This window comes from Jaculus jaculus, chromosome 9 (assembly GCF_020740685.1).
Source record: "Jaculus jaculus isolate mJacJac1 chromosome 9, mJacJac1.mat.Y.cur, whole genome shotgun sequence".
Classification (NCBI taxonomy): domain Eukaryota; kingdom Metazoa; phylum Chordata; class Mammalia; order Rodentia; family Dipodidae; genus Jaculus; species Jaculus jaculus.
Genome location: NC_059110.1, coordinates 1,174,514 through 1,193,798, shown reverse-complemented (window position 1 = coordinate 1,193,798; position 19,285 = coordinate 1,174,514). Strand labels below are relative to the sequence as shown.

General features: G+C 45.8%; 1 protein-coding gene across 2 annotated transcripts in view; it reads right to left on the bottom strand.

Moving 5' to 3' along the window:
• The window catches only part of Thbs2 (thrombospondin 2), a 34,497-nt gene extending 20,212 nt beyond the window's left edge, over positions 1 to 14,285 (bottom strand). The window contains exons 1-7 of one of the 2 annotated variants that reach the window (XM_045157890.1): positions 14,024 to 14,285; positions 11,418 to 11,561; positions 9,628 to 10,184; positions 5,353 to 5,437; positions 2,591 to 2,787; positions 1,462 to 1,602; positions 671 to 767 (exon numbers count right to left, since the gene is read on the bottom strand). In XM_045157890.1, coding sequence (XP_045013825.1) covers positions 671 to 767; positions 1,462 to 1,602; positions 2,591 to 2,787; positions 5,353 to 5,437; positions 9,628 to 10,184; positions 11,418 to 11,469 — 1,129 coding nt within the window. In that variant the 5' untranslated portion in view covers positions 11,470 to 11,561; positions 14,024 to 14,285. The remainder of the gene's footprint in view (positions 1 to 670; positions 768 to 1,461; positions 1,603 to 2,590; positions 2,788 to 5,352; positions 5,438 to 9,627; positions 10,185 to 11,417; positions 11,562 to 14,023) is intronic. The other variant, XM_045157889.1, reaches the window with a different exon arrangement.
• Between the last annotated feature and the right edge of the window lie 5,000 nt (positions 14,286 to 19,285).

The following is a 19,285-nucleotide window of genomic DNA, read 5'->3' as shown; positions in this document are numbered from 1 at the left end:
CCATGGTTCTGGACACAAGCAGCATGAAAACTCAGGACAGAGACTGAGCTAAGACATCCAGAATGTTCCAGGCTGGGGACTAGGGTGAAAGGGCCCACCATGTGTGCAGAGCAGCCCTACCAGAGTACTACCCACAGCCTCCATGAAAACACTGCCACCAGGGAGTCAAGGACCTCCACGGGCTCTGGGTAAGACAGGGCAGCTGACTCTGGAAAGACTTCTGGGAAAGGTCTGGAGTGAGGCACAGTCCCAGGGACACCTTGGTGCCAGCTCAGCCCTGTCTGCTCAGCTGCTCAAACAGGCTGTACAGCAGCAGCTCTCCGCCACTTAGACTGTGTCTCTCCTGCTTAGAATATTGTCTGATCATGGCCCTGGGCTTTGTGAGCTTGTTTTCCACATGGCACTTGAGCAACAATTACTCAGTCTCTATTCAGACCCAGCTATGACTCTGGCTATTCACCTAAAACCTCACTCTGAGCCAGAGGATCGGGGCTCTGGTCCCTACATGATCACTGGAGCTCCCTTTCTTGTCCGAAAGACAGCTTCAGCCTGACACAGGGCCTGAGATGTTCCTCTGCTGCCCCTTCCCTACCTGACCCCAGGAGTCTGAACCTCTGCTGGAACCAGAAAACCAGCAAACAGAGAGACGTGCTCCCTGCAGGTGACTCACAGTGAGAACAGGACGGGCAGCACTCGCCTTCCAGCAAGGATGGGTTGGCACAAGTTGCAGGTGGGCAAGAGATTTGATGGCAAACAATTTTGAATTTCTGTAAGTATAGGAAGACATTTAGAGAACGTCACTTTATAGATATTGGTGCAGGGACTGGGTGGGGAAGGGATGTCTAGGTGTTTTCCATTCACGCATCCTACTCCATCATGTGGGATTAGATCAGACTCAAAGGGGTCATCCATCCCTAACATGCCTCTTTGCCACCACTGAGCTGGGAGATGAGAGCAGACACATTTACATACTTTGGGCAGGGAAGACCAAGGATGGCAAGATGCCCCTCTGTTTCCCAGAAGTCAACACACACAGAAACACAGAGCAATGGGAAGAAACTAAATTATCTATATTTTTCTAATAATGATTGCTTCCCGGGTATTTCTGCAAAGCATCAAGGCCCTGATAAAGCTGAAAGGGATCAAACACAAACTGGAGGAAAACTGAGTCCCTCCATTCGTGCTGTTTCTCTCTATCTGGTGATGCTGGCTAAGTCTCTCTACCCCTCTGGGTTGTGGTTTATTGATGCACAGCACAAAGAAGTCTGTTCAATTGTCACTTGCAGTCATTTCTCCTAACACGCTTGTGCTAAACATCTTTGTATATTGAACACAGTTTACTCATAGCTACTGAGCAGGCCATTTCCCAGTGGTTAGGAATTGTTTGGTGCCCAGTGAGTGGACCTCCCTACCCTGCACCGGTGCTCTCACTTCTGGAAGGAATACGTTTCTGAGTCTCACCTTACAGATGCATGTGGTACAGCTGTCTACCACCCAAGTTTCATTGTCAGCGAAGATGCGGCCATCCTGCACACAGGCTGACATATTCTTTGTCTTCAGAGGGGCACCAACAAGCTCCATGAGAAACTGGTTGTCACTGGACTGGAAATGGAGGTAAAGGTTTAGGTCCAGACAAGAGCTCAACAAAGTTGTGTAGTGGAAACAGAAGAGCCATGCTCCTGCACTGAGGAGCTTGAAGGTCATGTATAGAACAGGACATGTGTAGGCATGAACTGGAATGAAGACAGCAGAGCCTAGTACAGGAAGATGGTGCTTGGGCTCCTGTGAACCTTCCACAACAAAAGTCATGTCATAGAGCACAGCCCTGCAGACTGTCTGCCACACTGTGGCCTTCCTACCATGTCTTCAAGGCGGGGTCTCTCGCTGAACCTAGAACTCATCGATTCAGCCAAATAAGCTAGCCAGAAAGCTCTGGAGATCCTGTGGTCTCCGTCCCCCTAGTGCTGGGATTATACATGTGTGTCACAACACCCAGCATTTTTTAAATTTTTTTTAATATATTTTTTTAAATTTTTATTTATTTATTTGAGAGCGACAGACACAGAGAGAAAGACAGGTAGAGGGAAAGAGAGAGAATGGGTGCGCCAGGGCTTCCAGCCTCTGCAAACGAACTCCAGACGTGTGCACCTCCTTGTGCATCTGGCTAACGTGGGACCTGGGGAACCGAGCCTTGAACCGGGGTCCTTAGGCTTCACAGGCAAGCACTTAACCACTAAGCCATCTCTCCAGCCCAACACCCAGCATTTTATGTGGGTACTCAAGCTTGTGCAGCTAGCCCCTTCCCCACTGAGAAGTCTCTCCCCAGCCTGTGTTGTTGTTTGCAATGCTTCCTCATGTTCCTGCATCTTTCCTCTTGCTAGCTTTATGTTAAGCCAGAGTCCCTAAAGAGTCAAAACTGGATGACTCTTCACCGTGCCTTTCTAAATGGAATCCAGTTTCTCCAAGCCAGTGAATGATTACTGGTGGCCTCCTGGTTGACAGGAGGGTTGGTCACCAAGACCTCTATAGCCAGCCTGCCTTCCTCACCCACCACTCACGTTCACTTACTGTGCAGCCTTCAGGCACTTACCACTTTCTCCAAGTTCTTGCTGAGCTGGTTCACCATGACATGCAACCCAGACAGCTCATTGATCATGTTGGTCAGCTCCTCGCAGGAGTGAGTGCACACCTCTGGCCTCTTCTCCATGCCCTGGCCCACCAGGTCTGTGGTGATGTGAGGGCTCAGGTGGAGAGTTTCTGTGTGCTCACTGATAGCATTGGCTTCAGCTAAGGAGAAGAAAGCAGTCGGTGAGCATGCCTTTGAGGCCCTGGACCCTAGATTGCATGCTTGCACCCATGTGGCTGCTCTCCCTGTGGCTGCAGTGGCCACAGGTTAAATTGTTCCCAAGAACAATTGATGACAGCTATTTCAAATTAAAACTTATGCCTAACAAGAGGACTTTGTCCTACTCCAGGACACCTATTTAGCATATATGATGGTCCATTTGAAGGGCAGAAGTCCAGCCATAGAATGAAAAATGACCAAGCAAAGGGATGGGAGACAGTCCTTCATAAAAGAGGGTCATATGGCACACACCTCACTCAAATTGAGTTGGGGGCCAGCAGTATGCTAATATTACTCAGCCCCAAGTCTTTTCTTCTATCACATATCCAAGGCACTGACTCCTCTGCTCCACCCTTTCTCAACTGCCATTTCTCTGTGAATCCCTCTTCCATTTTATCCTCTTTCAGACTAAAAGCAAACCCAGGCATCTTCATGCCAAACACATAAACCCTCCACATTCATCCTTCCACCCACCATCCATGCTCTACTCACGAAGGGGCTCCCCAAGAGGAAAAGTGGATGCCCAGACCATAATGGGATGTAATCCTTAACTCTCAAGTTGTTTGGGGACAAGTCCAGAAACAGAGTCATCATCAGTCAAGGCCAGCTAAAGGCTCCAGAGAGGGAAGGGCTCCCAAGAAGGAAGGGTCAAGAGAAGGAGAACTCCAGAGAAAGAGAGCTCTGGAGAAGAAAGGGCTCTAGAAAAGGAAGGGTTCTACAGAAGAAGGAGCTCAGAGAAGGAATTCTCAAGAGAAGAAAAATCTCATCTACTCTTATCCAGGCTATAGCTTCCTCATGGTGGTGGGGAGGAGCAGAGACAGGAGATGTGTGGAGCATCACAAACTTACAATGCCTGGTTGCTTCCAAACACTCCACTGTTGAGTTACTACATGACATGTTACAAGTTTGTTTGGCATCCCATTCATTTTCATATTGAGTTCCAATACTTGTTGCAATCCACATCCAGGCTGGCACCTTCCCCTGGATTCACTCTGCCACTAGTCTTAAGAGGCCATGTAAATATAAGTGTATTCATAATCAAATAGATTCTGAGCAGATTTTATTCAGCATTCATGTCCATTTATGTTTTAAAACCCCTTATCTTATCCAGGACATTTATAAAGTTAAGCAGCAAGAACCCTGTTTCTTTGTTTACCTCACTTCTGTCATGAATCCATTTGGCCTGTGGTCATCCAACATATTGGCCAGCCTGCACATCCCCTGTGTACACCAATATTTCCAGTGGTAAAATTTTAATTGTTTGGCCTTGTCACAGAGGTATTCTCTTTTAACAAGCAGCAAAGGGGCCATGCCATGACTTAGCACCAGTTCATGAGCTGTCTGGGGTCAGAATCCTCCGACTCAGATATGATCCATGGAGGATAATGGAAATCTGTGCCAGGAAAGGACTGCCCATGTACCCATACTCACAAAGGCCCCTGACATATGGATGTGGGGATCTAGAGCCGTAAGTTCATTCTTACTCCCTGTCTCCAGAACAGATTTGGACTTCTATATCAGTTTTCTTTTTCAAACAAATATTTTATTTATTTATTTGAGAGAAAGAGGCAGATAGTGAGAGAATGTGCATGTCAGGGCCTCTAGCCACTGCAAAGGTTCTCGAGATGCATGGGCCACCTTGTACATCTGGCTTACATGAGTACTGGGGAACTGAGCTAGGGTCCTTAGGCTTTGCCAGCAAGTGCCCTAACTGTTAAGCCTTCTGTCCAACCTCAGTTTGCTTTTTGAGAAGAGCTTGGAATTCCCAGCAAATTATAAATGTTTGCCTCTAATAGTTCTAAAATACTATGTTGAAGGAAGCTGCATATTAGAAAGTATATAGAAGCCTTGAAAGGGTGTGAATGCTGTATGTCTACAAGCCATAGACTCTTGGTCATAGGAGTAATTTTCCCACTAACTACCATAGCAATGAGCTCAGTACAGCTGTGATGTCTAGTTCCAACCCAGACTGTGTGGAGTCATGGTGCAGGAGCCTCTGTGATTGGAAACATTCTCCTTATGAGGATAACACCTGTGAATGTCAGTCAACACATACACACACACACACACACACACACACACACACACATACAGACACACCACATGTCTACTTCTTATGATTCTCTCACTGCAGTGTCTGCCAGTGACTCCTGATCCAAACCACAGCATCAAACTGAACTGACTGGACACCATGAGTATTGGGAGGTCCAAGGAGTTACATCTCACCATTTCCTAATGTTTATCTCTATCCATTAACCCAGCAAGTTTTCCTGTGTGGTTTATTATTCGGCTTGTGAAATGCATGTTTATGACTAAAATCTACTCAAAATAAATCCTTTGACAATTTATCATTTTAAAATGCCATCATGTCTAAGTTGACCAGAAAATTCATCCATATACACTAACAGATGTTGTCAACCACATCCCCACAGTACACCCACACATGGCCAAGTAGAAATTTATCCAGAGGGTCAGAAGGAGAAACGTACATCTCAGAGCTCACTCACCTTCCTGGCCTTGCTGGCATCCTTTCTTGGTTAGAATATCTTCCACAGAATCTCCAAACACAAGATGGACATTCTGCAACAGGCCCTGGGGAGAGGCACAGCAGAAGGAGGAGAGCAATAGATCAATGCCAAGGGCTCCACGGAACCTGGGTGGCATCTGTAAAACCAGGATTGGACTTTCCAACAGAACATTTTCTCCCCTGATTTTTACTCAGTGGGATAGAAAATGTTTTCTTTGAAACTTTTCTTACTTCTGCTATTTTGAAAACTTGGATTTAGACATAAAAAAAAAAAACACGAAAGTTTCTAAGAAAAATTGGCGAAACAAGCAACAGTGCTGTTTTCTTGATGAACTGGATACCAGCACAAGGGGGAAGGAGACAAACACAGAGAAAAGTCAACTCTTACCAAATCAGAGAACCAGAGCCTCGGAGGTCCCCAACACCCCATCACTGAAGCAGACCAAAAATGAACCCAACATGGCTCAGGGAAATTTTGCGGAAGAGGGGATGGAAAGAATGTCAGAGCCACATGTTGGGTCATGATATGCAAAGACATTTATCTTACCCATAACTGTGGGCTAACTCCACAATGCACAACCCATGTACCTCAACAAGGAGGGACCAATGGGTAGGGGGTGGGTCACGGATGAGTCTAATAATGGTACCAAACAGGCTGTATTTGCTGAATACAAAACTAACTAATAAAAAAAATAAAAAATAAAGTAGCACTGGGTGGGGGTAGAAGAAAGATTTTTAAAAAATGGGAGTTTAGCATGAAAATTTTTACTAAAAAAAAACCCTAGATCTAGCATATGACCCAGCTATACCACTCCTAGGCATATATCCTAAGGACTCATCTCACTACCTTAGAGATACTTGCTCAACCATGTTTCTTGCTGTTCTATTCCAATAGCTAGGAAATGAGACCACCCTAGATGTTCCTGAAATTATGAGTGGATAATGAAGATGTGGCACATTTACACAATGGAATTCTACTCAGCATTAAACAAGTAATAATAATAATAAAGTTAGAAACTTTGCAGGAAAATGGATGGATCTGGAAAGGATTATACAAACTGAAGTAAACCAGGCCCCGAAAGCCAAATGTCACATGTTCTCTATCATATGTGGATTCTAGCTACAAATGACTGGACTTCTGTGTGAGTAGAAAGAAAACTCAGTAGCAGAAGCCAGTAAGCTAGGAAGGAGATATGGAGGGAATAGATAGGGAGTATTAGATTAGTAATAGATAGTATGGTATTATATATATGTAAGTAGAAGAACAGATTAATGGGGGTGAAAAGGACTAAATGAGGTTGGGGAAGAGACTAAGTAAAAGAAAGGTGGAGGGAGGGCTAAGCAAAATATAGGAGGATATAAATAAGTCATATGGAAATCTACTTTTTTTGGACAATGGAACACTCAGGAGCCATAGATTGTTACTAGAAAATTTTCATTGTGAGGGATGGGATGCCTTCCAGTGATTTGCTAGCCAGGAAGGTCCCTGATGCCCCCAAAACATTACAGGCCATTGCCAAGGGCCTTGGTTTCCCACTAGGAATAGATGGTAAGACCCTATTGCTGAAGACTCCACATATTTGGGCTGCAAGGTCACTGATAAAACTTGCTGGAGCTGTGCTAAAAACTTCCTCCATGTAGACCAGCTGTCAAAAAAGCTGGAAAAAGCCACACTGCATGCAGTTCAATGGGAGAGAGAGAAATCACCTGGAAAGATACTCAACAGTGGACACTGCAAGCCTTATATTTGGCCAGCCAGGCCAAATGATCCAACTGGTGCAATAGTGGCATGTCTGTTATAGGGGAAACCAACCACCCTCTAATTAGACTGTAGGCCCACTCCATGGAAGGTAATACATCCCTGATACTGAAAACCTACAACAGAGGTAGTCATGAGCCCTAGGGATGTAATGTCTGCTGGTATCTGGCTATAAATATATACTATTCTCACCAAACTGCCCAGTAATCACTTCCCTTAATGTTCATACCCATATATTAATGCTACTCTCACTTTTGGTTAGAAAACCTTCTTTTTTCAGATCATAGTGACCTTGTAATGACTTAGAAGGCATCATGGTGCTGAGAAGAAATGACAGAGGAGTGCTCAGCACTGAAATATCTCAATCACACCTTCCATGGTTCAGGGTCCATTGTGAAAGAGGTGGCAGAAAGAATGTAAGAGCCAAAGGAAGGGTAGGATTCCTTGCAACATGCTCTTCCAGACACAAAATGCCCTGGATATCCCTGACTTCACAGTGCCTGACACTACCTACATAAGACCATCATAATAGGAGGAAAATATCATGGCATCAAAATAAAAGAGAGACTGGCTGAGAGGGGGAGGGGATATGATGGAGAATGGAGTTTCAAAGGGGAAAGCGAGGAGAGGAAAGGAATTACCATGGGACATTGTTTACAATTATGGAAGTTGTCAATAAAAAATTAATTAATTAATTCTATAAAGATCCACAGAAGAGAATGAGAGTCCCCAGGGAAAGGTAAATTTTGCCCTCTGCACATGCCAAGGTAGATAGGCTAGGGTGTTTCCTTCAAATGTCTTCAGCAGTCCTCACCTTTATCTCAGGGCTCAGAAATGTCCATTGGTTCAGGCTGAGTCAGATTCTGGGCTGCACATTGAAAAGGGAGCCACTGCTGCAGTAGAAATGGCCCATCAGACTGCCACAAAAGTGCCCTAATAATGTATGCATCTCTAGGCCTTTTACATAAAGAACTTACTGGGTTTTTGTTTGTTTGTTTTGTTTTATGTGTCAGGGGTTACTGTTCCCCATTTGTTTGCCTGTGGAGGTGGAAGGGAAAGGACACTATGGTTGTCTGAGAAGAATGTTAGGTAATCCACTCTTTCATTCATCCATCATGTCTTTGTTTTTAGTCAGTCTCTTTACTGATTCCAAAGCTGGTGTGTAGGGCTCCAGTGACCTAGGGTTGCTACTTTTCTATGGGACTGGGGCAACAGGCTCACATGACCTTACCGAGCTATTGACCAGGAATCTGGAGATTCAAACTTCAGTGGTCTCAGGCCCTCATGCTTGTGCAGGAATCTCACTAAACCACTGAACCACCTCTCCAGCCCAAGAACTGACTTTTGACATGCTTATTTCCGAAAGCAAGTATATGTCTGCAAGATAGCGCTGCTCAGAAGTCCTTTACCTATAGTAGATGATGAATGGACACACGGGTCGTAAGGTAATAAATACATGGCATGCTGGGTGGGACACACTTTGTCCTTTGTTCCCTGTGGTTATTGGCTGACTTGCACTGCCCAGTATCTTGGTTGAGGATCAGATCACATATCAATAGCCCACAAAAGAGCAACATTTAGAACCCATGTATGGTTTTTATGAACTGAATCTTCAAAATACCACAGTAAAGAGGACGAATCCTAAGAGAGCCATCATAAGTGGGGCAGGGGAGGGTTCTTGTGCAGATATGCCTTTGTGGGTTTTAAGTCTCCAAAGTTTTAGGGCACTGCTGCTACAGACTTCCTTAGTTACAATGGGTGTGGAAAGCAACAGCTCCTTCTCAGAAAGCACAGTTCTTTTTTAACTCCTCCTTCAATAGCTTCACTGCCAGAGCAAGGTCTGGGAGTGGCTTCAGGACAAAAGTGAATCTGGAGTTGCCAGGAACATGGGAAGGGTCTGATTCCTGCCCCTAACCAGCAGATGATCAGTGTTTGTGAATAGCTGTCCTGTGACATGGTTCTGTTCCTCTGGTACAGGAATATGTGTGCTGTACCTGCATGCAGACCTGATTGTGTTAGAAGCACACACTGTGTAAGCATGTGCATGATGCCCATGTGTGGGACACATGTTCGCATACAAGTGTCTGTGCTGCTTGTACATGTTCACACATATGTGGTTCCACATGACCATATTGTTTGTGTTGTCAGATGTGAGTGTGCATCACAGTGCGTACATGTGTGCAAGTGTATGCAAATGGGAGGATGTGCAGTCATGGCGTACATGCTTGTGTGTGGTAGTGAACACACTGGGGTGAGTATGCACATGTAATGTGTGTACATATGTGTAAACACATGCATTGTACAAGTGTGCATGTGTGGTGTGTAGGAATGTTTGTGGCTGTAGGTATGTAATGTACACGTGTGTGTTGGTGTGTGTGTGTGTGTACCGTGTGTGTACAGCAGCCTGCCCCAGCCCAGAAGCTGGACAGAGTTGACCCTGCTGCGGGCTCCCGGCACCTCCCTGAATGCTCACCACAGGCTCCTCTGCACACCTACCCGGAAGTGGCTCTCTCGGGCTGCACCTTTGGCTATGTACATCCTGCTCCTGTCGGCCTCCAGCTGTTCGTAAAAAGGCTCATCCAGGGTGATGCTGTCAATGAGGTCGCAGCCCAGGTACAGGCTGTAGGTCTCACTGGCCACCTGCACAGTGATGTTTTTCCACTGGGAGTCAGCGAGGCCCACATCTTCCAGGGAACTATGGTATCGGTTACCCTCTACCCAGTAGGTGAGGTCCAAAGTGTCCCTGGGGCCATTGGATACAATCTCAAACTGCCGCTGGACAGCACCTGGGCCCTCTAGTGCCAGCAGTGTGCCCCGGGACTTGCGGTCCTGCTTCATTTGGGCCATGAGGAAGAAACCCTCCTTCTGCCTCACTGTCCTGAGGATCCTGCTGAGATCATGTGAATTCACTGGGGGGATGTAGTCAAAGCGAACAAAACGGTATGCAGGCAGCCCAGGATCTGGCCCTCGGAACTGCTTGGCACCGATGGTCTTACGGTTGATGTTACTGATGCTGAAAAGATCAAAGGATGTGTCCTCACCCAGGTCACCAGCTGCCAAAGGGAAACACAAGGGAGACAGTCAGCTGCAGGCCAAAGGCTGACAAGCTACAAGCTCATGATGGGACCCACTTCTCCCTTTGGCAAGGATGCAGAGACCTGTGTGAGCTTCACTCCCCAACCCAAGCCACACCAGAGCAGGTGGCCCACAAACACCCACACAGCTGTGGGCTGGTCACATTCTTATTGGGATCTTCTGCCTTAAACAAAAGGCGTTAACATCAATTTATTTATTTATTATTTTAGAAATATAATCTATGCATCAGTATGTACTGTGGGATAGAGTCTGAGACAAAGATGTGCTTTGTCAAGGTTTAAGTCATCATCCAACATTAATGAGGTTATCAGATCTCCTTAAATTATAACAACTGAAATAATTGAAGAGAATATGATAGATAGAAAGTGAAAACAAGACTTTTCATCTAGATCTTGGAACATTAAAACATCAGACACATGGTTGCCAATAGAAGCATGAGCTTTATGCCTCACTAGATATTGGCAATACTCCACTGCTAAAATAATTAGAAACTTTGACAACTAGTTCTAAAAATAGCAATTCCAGTTTTGTGTTGTATTCAAGGGATATAGTCATGAATGGTAGTAAAGATTTAATCAAAACAATATCCCTGTGTCTTCATTCATAATAATAAAAATAAAATAACAATCAAAATTTAAAAATGATCTAAAAATATTGGGAGCCACAAGTGGTGGCACACACCTTTAATCTCAGCACTGGGGAGGCAGGGGTAGAAGGATTGCTGTGATCTCAAGGCCACCCTGAGACGATATAGTGAGTTGAGGTAGAGCAAGACCCTACCTCAAAAAAAAAACATATATTGGGACTTATCAGTGATGGAATATTATATAGTCATTAATATCATGCTAAAATAATAAATAAGTTAAATATTTTACACAAGAAAATGGTAAAAGGTATATATCACATGTAAAGTTCTTGCAGTGATGTAAAAGTATTGTGTTTTTTAAAAAACGAGCTATGCATAGCAAGACACTTCATTCCTAGGTGCAAATGTAGTATTCTCTAAATACTAGGTCTTCCAAAAGCTAGTCATTCTGTGCTACAAAGAGTCACAAGCAACTGGATATTTTATTTGCAAGGGGATTAGGAAAGCATCACAGGTTAAATGCACCTACCACACATGCTTGTTCGTCCCTGCCTGAGCTAAGCCTCACTACAGGCAGAGACTTGGGGGGTCTGTCCACACTCACCATGAGCTATTGGCCCCACGCCCAGAGCCAGCAGGGCCAGTGCCCAGAGCATCCTGCCTCTGCCAGAAGCTCCCAGAAGAGAACCAGCCTTGGTGATTCGCACAGCTGCTGCTTGAATGTCACCAGAATGTTTGCTCACGTGACCTTGGAGAAACAGTTTTCATGCAAAATCAGAAGCACATGGGTAAGCAGGAGGCAAAATGCCAGGGACAAAGCTTCCCTTCCAGAAGAGATTGTTCTAACTACAGCTAGCATTGATCTGGCTACCTCTCCAGCAGCATGGCACAAGGATTGCTAAGCACTCCTCCTAGGGACCTGAGGTCTCTGCAGCCTTAACTGTGCCCACTCTGCAGAGCATGTGGGGGCAGAGCAGGGCAGTTGCTCACCCTGAGCACTCTGCATATACATGTCACCAGGACTTAGGTCCAGGAGGCCTGGACACAAGAAACCATCCCGCCCAGTGAGAACAATCTGGAAAGGCACTTTATATAAATATCCAGAAAAAAAGTTATGTATAAGTTCCTTAGATAGAGTCTATCTTTATTGCATTTCAAATTTAGGGATAAACCTAGCTGGGTACATCGTTCTTATAAACACAGAAGACAACTTAGCAAAGAATTTGCCCCATTTTCCTATACTCCTGCAGGCCTGTTTTCCATTCTGGAGAATCTAAATTGGCTCAGCAGACTGTGGACCAGAAGTCAGGAGGCCTGGCCAGTAGCCCAGCCACAGTTAACTCCTCATGGACTTGCCTGTGCTCCAGCCTCAGCTCAACTCCTCAGCCACGGTGAGTGGGAGAACATACCCCAGGTCCTGCCACTCCAACCCTCTGCTTCTGTTTCGAAGACCAAACTTGCTTAGCTTCACATTGATGGGAACATGTCTCCCTTTCCAGAATTCTTTGGTAATCAAGTAACAGATGCCTTCTAGGGAGAGACAGAATCCCCACAGGAAGGCAATAAGGATAGGAATCCTTCTAGAACCTAGTCCATATCCTACAGCTGTGATCCCCAAGAACCTGCTGTTTGCCTGGTTATATTGTAGGAAGCCACCCAGCCCAGCACCCCACCTGACCCCTCCCACTGCAACTTGGCTCTGTCCTACACCAGCTAGGCCACCCAGGGCAGCATAGTCACCCTCTCTGACTCAGTTTCCTCTTCCATAAATTAAAAGAAAGTATACTTTTAAAACATCCATTTGTCTGGATTGTTATGGGAAAGATATTATGAGAAAGGTGTCGATACACCTTTAGGCCCAGAAAGCCAGAAAGTGTGCACTCTCTAAGTGGCCTGCATGTGCCAGGCTTGGAGGGACCCTACCACTCCATGCTGAGGTGCATGGGAAAGGTGACCACTGCATTCTCAGAGGACTCAAGGTCAGGGTGGTGCTCAGAACAGTACCTGAGCACAGTGAGAGCCACAAAATGCTTGGGAATGGCCAGCTCTGCACCTCATCTGAAGGCTCCTCCCCGTGCCACCCTGACTAGGCATGTCCCGCAGGACACCTGTCTTCCCACCCATGGCTTGCCTCATCCTGTAGATAGCGTCACCACACTGGCTCTGCAAAAGCCAGCTCCATCCAAAAACCATGGCATTTTACAGCTTAGAGTGCCCAGCTCACACACTTAGGCAGAGTAGATTGGACTCTGTTTTGGCAAAATCAACCCAAAATAGGAGTGTCATAAAGAATGAGCAATCTATCATTTGCTAAATATGATGAACCCAAGTCATCTCTCTGGCTTGTCATAACATACAAGAGATAAACAAAGTCTAGTGGTTGGTCATGCAGCCTCCTGGAGGTCAGTACCCCTATACCCCAGCTCAATGGCCCACGCACAGATCCTGAGAGCCCCTGCTATGCTGTGGGCTCATGAGCAGACTTTCCCAAAGACACCTTTCCACAGCCGGATACAGTTGCAGTTTACAAAGGTCTTATAAAGTCCATTTAAAATGAACAAAATAAAAAGAACCTTTGCTGGGAGGTCTCTATGCCCCTTCATTCCCTAGCTCTGCCTCCCTTCCTTCCCTCCCTTCCTTCCGCTGGCCCCACTATATTTTAACTGCCCCAGGCTGCCAGTCCTTTTCATATACAAATTACCCCAAAGTCTACAAAGAGTTGCACTCCCACAATTCCCCCTATGGTAAATTTTAATGACAGCCAACACTTGTTCAGATTGTTATAACGCTTAGAGGCAGGATCTCTATAACCTCTCTGAATATTTCCGCATTTTTAGGGAATACTTTGAAATTCCTTTCTCAGATTCCTCCTCCCTAGGGAACTTCTTATTCTGAAGCTGAAAATGTCAGTGTTTTCCCAGCTTCCCAGAATGAAGCCCCTCAGACCCTCACCAAGAGCCTGCCATGGAAGGCATGGGAGACTCGCTCCATGAATGTGCCTGGCCCAAGTCTGCAGTGAGGGCTCCTGCAGCTCCCATAGGTGTTTGCAGTATGGCACCAAGGCAGATGGTGACCCCTGTGCGCTTTTTCCTCTCCTCTTGGAAGCCAAGAACTTACTGTAAAAAGAGCCCACCCAATCTATCTCAGGTACTTAGAATACATGTTCTAAAAATCTGAGCCCAGTGAAACAACTTAAAAATAAGAAAATACCTGGTATGTTGAAAAAACGGGAGATGCCGGACTTTGGAGCTCTGATTCTGTTCTGAAAAGAAGAAGTACGGCTGGAGAGAGGAGACCTGGCTGGGGAGCGTGTGGATGATGGACTCTCAGTGGACACTCACTGCCTCCAGGCAGCAGCCGGCTCCTTTATACACTCTTTTCCCCAGCGGCCTGTCAATCAGGCACACGCGGAGGCACGTTTAATTCATTCCTTCGAAGGAGTGTCATAATTCCTCCTTCTGGTCTCACTATTTGCTCTGGGTACCTGGTGTCCAAGTCCAAGTCCAGCCCCTCTGAGCTGACACTGCTCCTCCTCCAAGTCCACTCAGGCCTGCCAGACAGGGGCCTGGGGAGGAGCCAGACAAGAGGGGCAAGCACAGACTCAGTTTTCCTGTCTTCTCATAAGAAGTAAAATGCTATAAATAAAACTAGCATGATTGGCTGGGACTCTCCATTTTTCTTAGGAGAAAAAAATGCCAGTTCTGTGTTTTAAATATGTTTCAAATTATCCAATGTAATACTGGTCTTTCTAAACCAAGTGAGCAGCAACCAGAAAAAATGCAGAGAGATCAGGGGGTGTATTGGTGACGTTATTCTATTCAAAGTACTGAGTTTGTCATGTGGAAAAAAAATAAGGACTTTACTGTAAGGAAGAGCCCACTCATTTTATCTCAGGCACTTGGAACCCTGCCCCTGGGAGAGAGGGTTTTAATCTAAACCCACTTCATCTGCTCAGTTGAGATCCCACACAATCATGTCACTCTATGGAAGCCCGTTCTAACCAACTACTCCTGGGACATCTTTCACAATGGTGGCAAACCTGAAAGCAGAGGCAGGCAGCACAGTGAGACGTGTAGGTGGGGACATCTTAGGACTCAGTGAAAGTAGAGGCAGCAGACAATGCCCCCTGTCCTACCACTCATACCAGCCAGGCCACAGGGGGTAGAGTTTGGGCATGGGTAGAAGAGGACTCATGCCAGAGTGGATGACAGACAGAGGATGAGCTGTGGCATCTCCCAGAACCCCTGCTCAGACTTCATTCTTTGCAGAGTATTCCCAGAGTGCCTGGGCATTTGTCTGGGTTGACACATAGCAATAAACAAGTCAAGCTTAACTAAAGGACACTGGAGAGAAAGTGTGTGGACAAGGCTCTTAGCCACCTTCAGCTCTTGGTAGAGGACTTACTGAAGCATCCTGGCATTATTGAGCTGGACTATGTGGGACTGAAGCCAAGTGGGACAGGGAGCAAGAGACCTCACCTCAGAAGTAAATAGTTTTGATCTCCAATCTTAGTATCTTTGTTAGAGATGGGGGGAAACGTGGGGGACAGTGAGGGTCAGAGAGGAAGAGGCTGGTGTTTTAAAGGCCCACTTCTTAAAACAGCAGTTCTGTCAGCACTAAAAAGCTAAAAAAAGCATCCATTTCTGAGAGAGAATATAGCTTCAAACAAGCATGTTTTTCCCTTAAAGGAAGATTTTTGCTTTAGGTCACTCAACTGACACCAAAGTCATTATTTGAATCAAAGTATCTAGACTCAAATTTATCAAAATTAATGTCTTCTCATAGTTCCAAATGAAACAAACATTTTACTTTCTTGTTGCTAAGCCAGAAGCAGCTTAGGGAAGGAGTTTATTTTGCTGTAGGTTGCAGACAACTGGTGTCACATCAGAAAAGAAGAAATGGGGAAATGAATGCAAGGGAGACACCTCAAGCCTCCTCTCCCCACCCAGTGACACACTCTCTCCTAATGTCCACAACCTTCCCAAACATGACCATAAATAGGGAATGAAGTATTCAGACACACGAGTGTCTGGGAGTGGGCATTTCACGTTCAATACACCACACCAGTCTCCCTGAGGTAGCTTTGGTACCTAACTGCCCATCTGCTGCTCACAGGTTGGTCTCTCCCATAGAGTGACTTGTGTGGTGGAGCACAGGGGATCTGGAGAGGAAAGGCTACCATGCTTTGCAGCACAATTGGCCTGCAGAGGCCTGCACTCCTCCTGGGATGTGGAGATATCTCTTCCTTATAGTACCCCATGGGGACAGTCTGCAATTCATCGTGGAGAAGGCAACATTAACTGACAATGTGTGGTTTGTGGATGGAGCATCATAGGGACCAGAAACAGCCCAGTCAGCAACATGAATGTGGAATTGGAGTGTGCGATAAGTTCGTAGGGCAGCAATTGCTGAGAGCAATAAGAGGGCACAGCAATGGCCAGGGGAACATCCCTGGGTCAGGAAATCATGAAACTAGCAACACTGACTCCATGGACCCACTATGACATAGAGGGTACTCTCCAAGACCGCTTACCTCTGGTGTCCTTGAGAAAGGGCAAAAGGGACATGATGGTAAAACCACAGAGAAGACAGAGAACATGGTGGGACAGATGGGATTCCCCAAACCTGTGGAGACTTTGGTAAAATGTTGTGCAGAGTATGAAAGGGACATGGCCTTGGGAAAAACTACCAGAAGGAGATCTGGAGTCTGTAGGTGTGAACTTGCTGGAATCGGGGTCTTTGCACATGGAAAGGAATTAAGGTGGAGTTGTACTGGAATACATCAGTACTCACCAATAGCTGGTGTACCTGTTGGAAGAGGAAATTACAACCCAGTGACAAGAATGACACCAGTCCACGGGACTCACCTCTCCTGGGGCCTGAGACAGAAACTAGATGGTGCTGGAGTGTAGTTCTTTATGGAGCTTTCACTGGTCCTTGTTGTAAGCACACTTTAAAAAAAAAAAAAAAACTTTTATTTATTTATTTATTTGAGAGAGAGAGAGAGAGAGAGAGAGAACAGGCACTCCAGGGCTTCCAGCCACTGCAAATGAACTCCAGATGTGTGTGCCCCCTTGTGCATCTGGCTAACATGGGTCCTGAGGAATTGAACCTGGGTCCTTTGACTTTGCAGGCAAACTCCTTAACCCCTAAGCCACCCCTCCAGCCCATGAACACACTTTTAGTGGTTTCTGTGAAATATTTTTGCATGAAGAGTAGCTTGTTAATAGGCTCTTCCCTTAGGCCTGACAGCCTTGGGCAGGAAACTGTCAGCAAAGCAGCCCATTTACTGCAACCTGGCTAGTCTTATACCTTAAGATCAATCTGAGGAAACTCCAGTTGCTTCAGAGGACCGTACAGCCACAGCTGAAGACATGCTCCAGTCATAACCACTCAGGACAGCCTAGACTGGCAAACTCTAGATGACCCTACAACTGTATTTATCCAGTTTTCATGGTGGTTAGCAGAAAGGTTGTGATTGGTACAATACAGACTGTGCCGTGAATGGCCCAGACACCCTTGTCATACCCCACCCCCAACTGAAATGGTAAATTCGTCTGGGTTCTTATGTCCCTATCAACAGAGAATGAAGTGGACAGACAGTAAAAAGTGAAAAAATAAGGAGACTTTATTTACACAGGCACTCAAACTCACATACAAATGTGAAATTAGAATGGAAGGGTAAAGCTAAAGATCTTTCTCCAAGGAATGAGTGAATCTAAACATCAAAAGTCACATCTGAACGGAGGTATTGACCTTGTGCCAAGAGTAGCGGCAGGTCCATGCTCCAAGAGTAGCTTTGGTCCTTCAGAGGCAAGTACAGGTGCAGAGCCCTGAGCATGCACAGTCCTGGGTGGGTGGTGTTGGAAGCAGGAGTAGGTCCAGCAACTCCAGAGCCAGATAGAAACATAACTGGAACCAAAAACAGGTCTTTCTTTCAGGTCTTTGCTTTCTTCAGTATCCAACAAATATGATAGTCCAAGCAAGGAGTTTGCAGTCTGACGACTCTGAGACAGAAAGGCTGGGTACAGGCATGCACGTAGACCCAGGCAGGCCTTGATGAGTTGAGAGCATGCAAGTGAGGTAAAAATCACAGGTGACAACTAGGGGAGCTGGCCAAACTGGGGAGGGAAAGCACGTCTCACCAAACATGGGGCTTTCTTTCCCATGTCTTCACAGTGACCACTAGGAAGCAGTACCAGCTTTAAAAAGAACATGGTGGAGTGTGGAAAGAGTCACAGAAAGTAGAGGAAAACTCCTCTGGCTTTCAAAATCATGGTAGAGCATGCAGTGGGGCGGCAGCAAGAGTTCCTCGCTGGCGCTCTATTGCCACTAAGGAAGCGCTCCTCACTCCCAGACCTGCTAAACCAGCTGCAAAAATTAAGTGCCAAAGCTGTCTGTGCCTAAGGGATTTTTTTTTTTACTTTTTAAAACTGTTTTATTGACAACATCATCAATAATTATAGACAATACAATAAGCCATGATAATTCCCTCTCCTTCTCCACTTTCCCCTTTACAACTCTATTCTCCATCATATCACCTCCCCCTCTCAATCAGTCTCCTTTATATTGATATCATCATCTTTTCCTCCTATTATACTGGTCTTGTGTAGGCAGTGCCAGGCACTGTGAGGTTATGTATATCCAGGCCATTTTGTGTCTGGAAAAGTGCATTGTAAAGAGTGATACCCTTCCTTTGACTCTTACATTCTTTCCACCCCCTCTTTCACAATGGACCCTGGGCCTTGGAATTTGTGAGAGAGATATTTCAGTGCTGAGCACTCCTCTGTCACTTCTCAGCATTGTGGTACCCTTTGGGTCATCCCAGAGGTCACCACCATCTGAAAAGAGCAACTTCTCTAGCCAGAAGTGAGAGTAGCATTAATATACAAATATGAATGTCAAGAAAAGTGCTTACAGGGCAGTTTGGTGAGCATGATATATGCTTCTAGCCAGACACCAGCTGTGCCTAAGGGATTTTCAAGCCCTATGTGTTACCAACTCTGAACTATCTGCTGACAGGACCGCTTTCCCCACTCATAACTATATAACCTGGCTCACAGTTCAAGTCAGATGGTAGACACTTTCCTGTGATGCCCTTGGTCTTGCAACATTTGGCTCAAAGTCTTCTCCCAAATGGTCTTTTCTTTGTCTGTTTTTTGGTTTTTGCCACAAATATACCAAGATGAGCTATTAACTCAAAGAAGAGACCACACAGCAGTAACAATTGCAGTGATGGGCAATAAGCAGCAAGAAAGAGGCTTAAGAATTCCAGACAGTAGCCAGGGAGGTAAGATCATGTGACCAGAGATGACAAAGGCCAGAGAAGATTTCAAAGAGCCAAAGATAGAAGATTGTAAGTCTCGCTCCCTTGGAGAGTGGTTTAAGGCTTCCAAGCCTTAAGGTGGAGGGTCTTGACATTCAAGACTCAAGAACTGTGACTCTCGCTGCTCTGGGGAGCCATGAGCCATT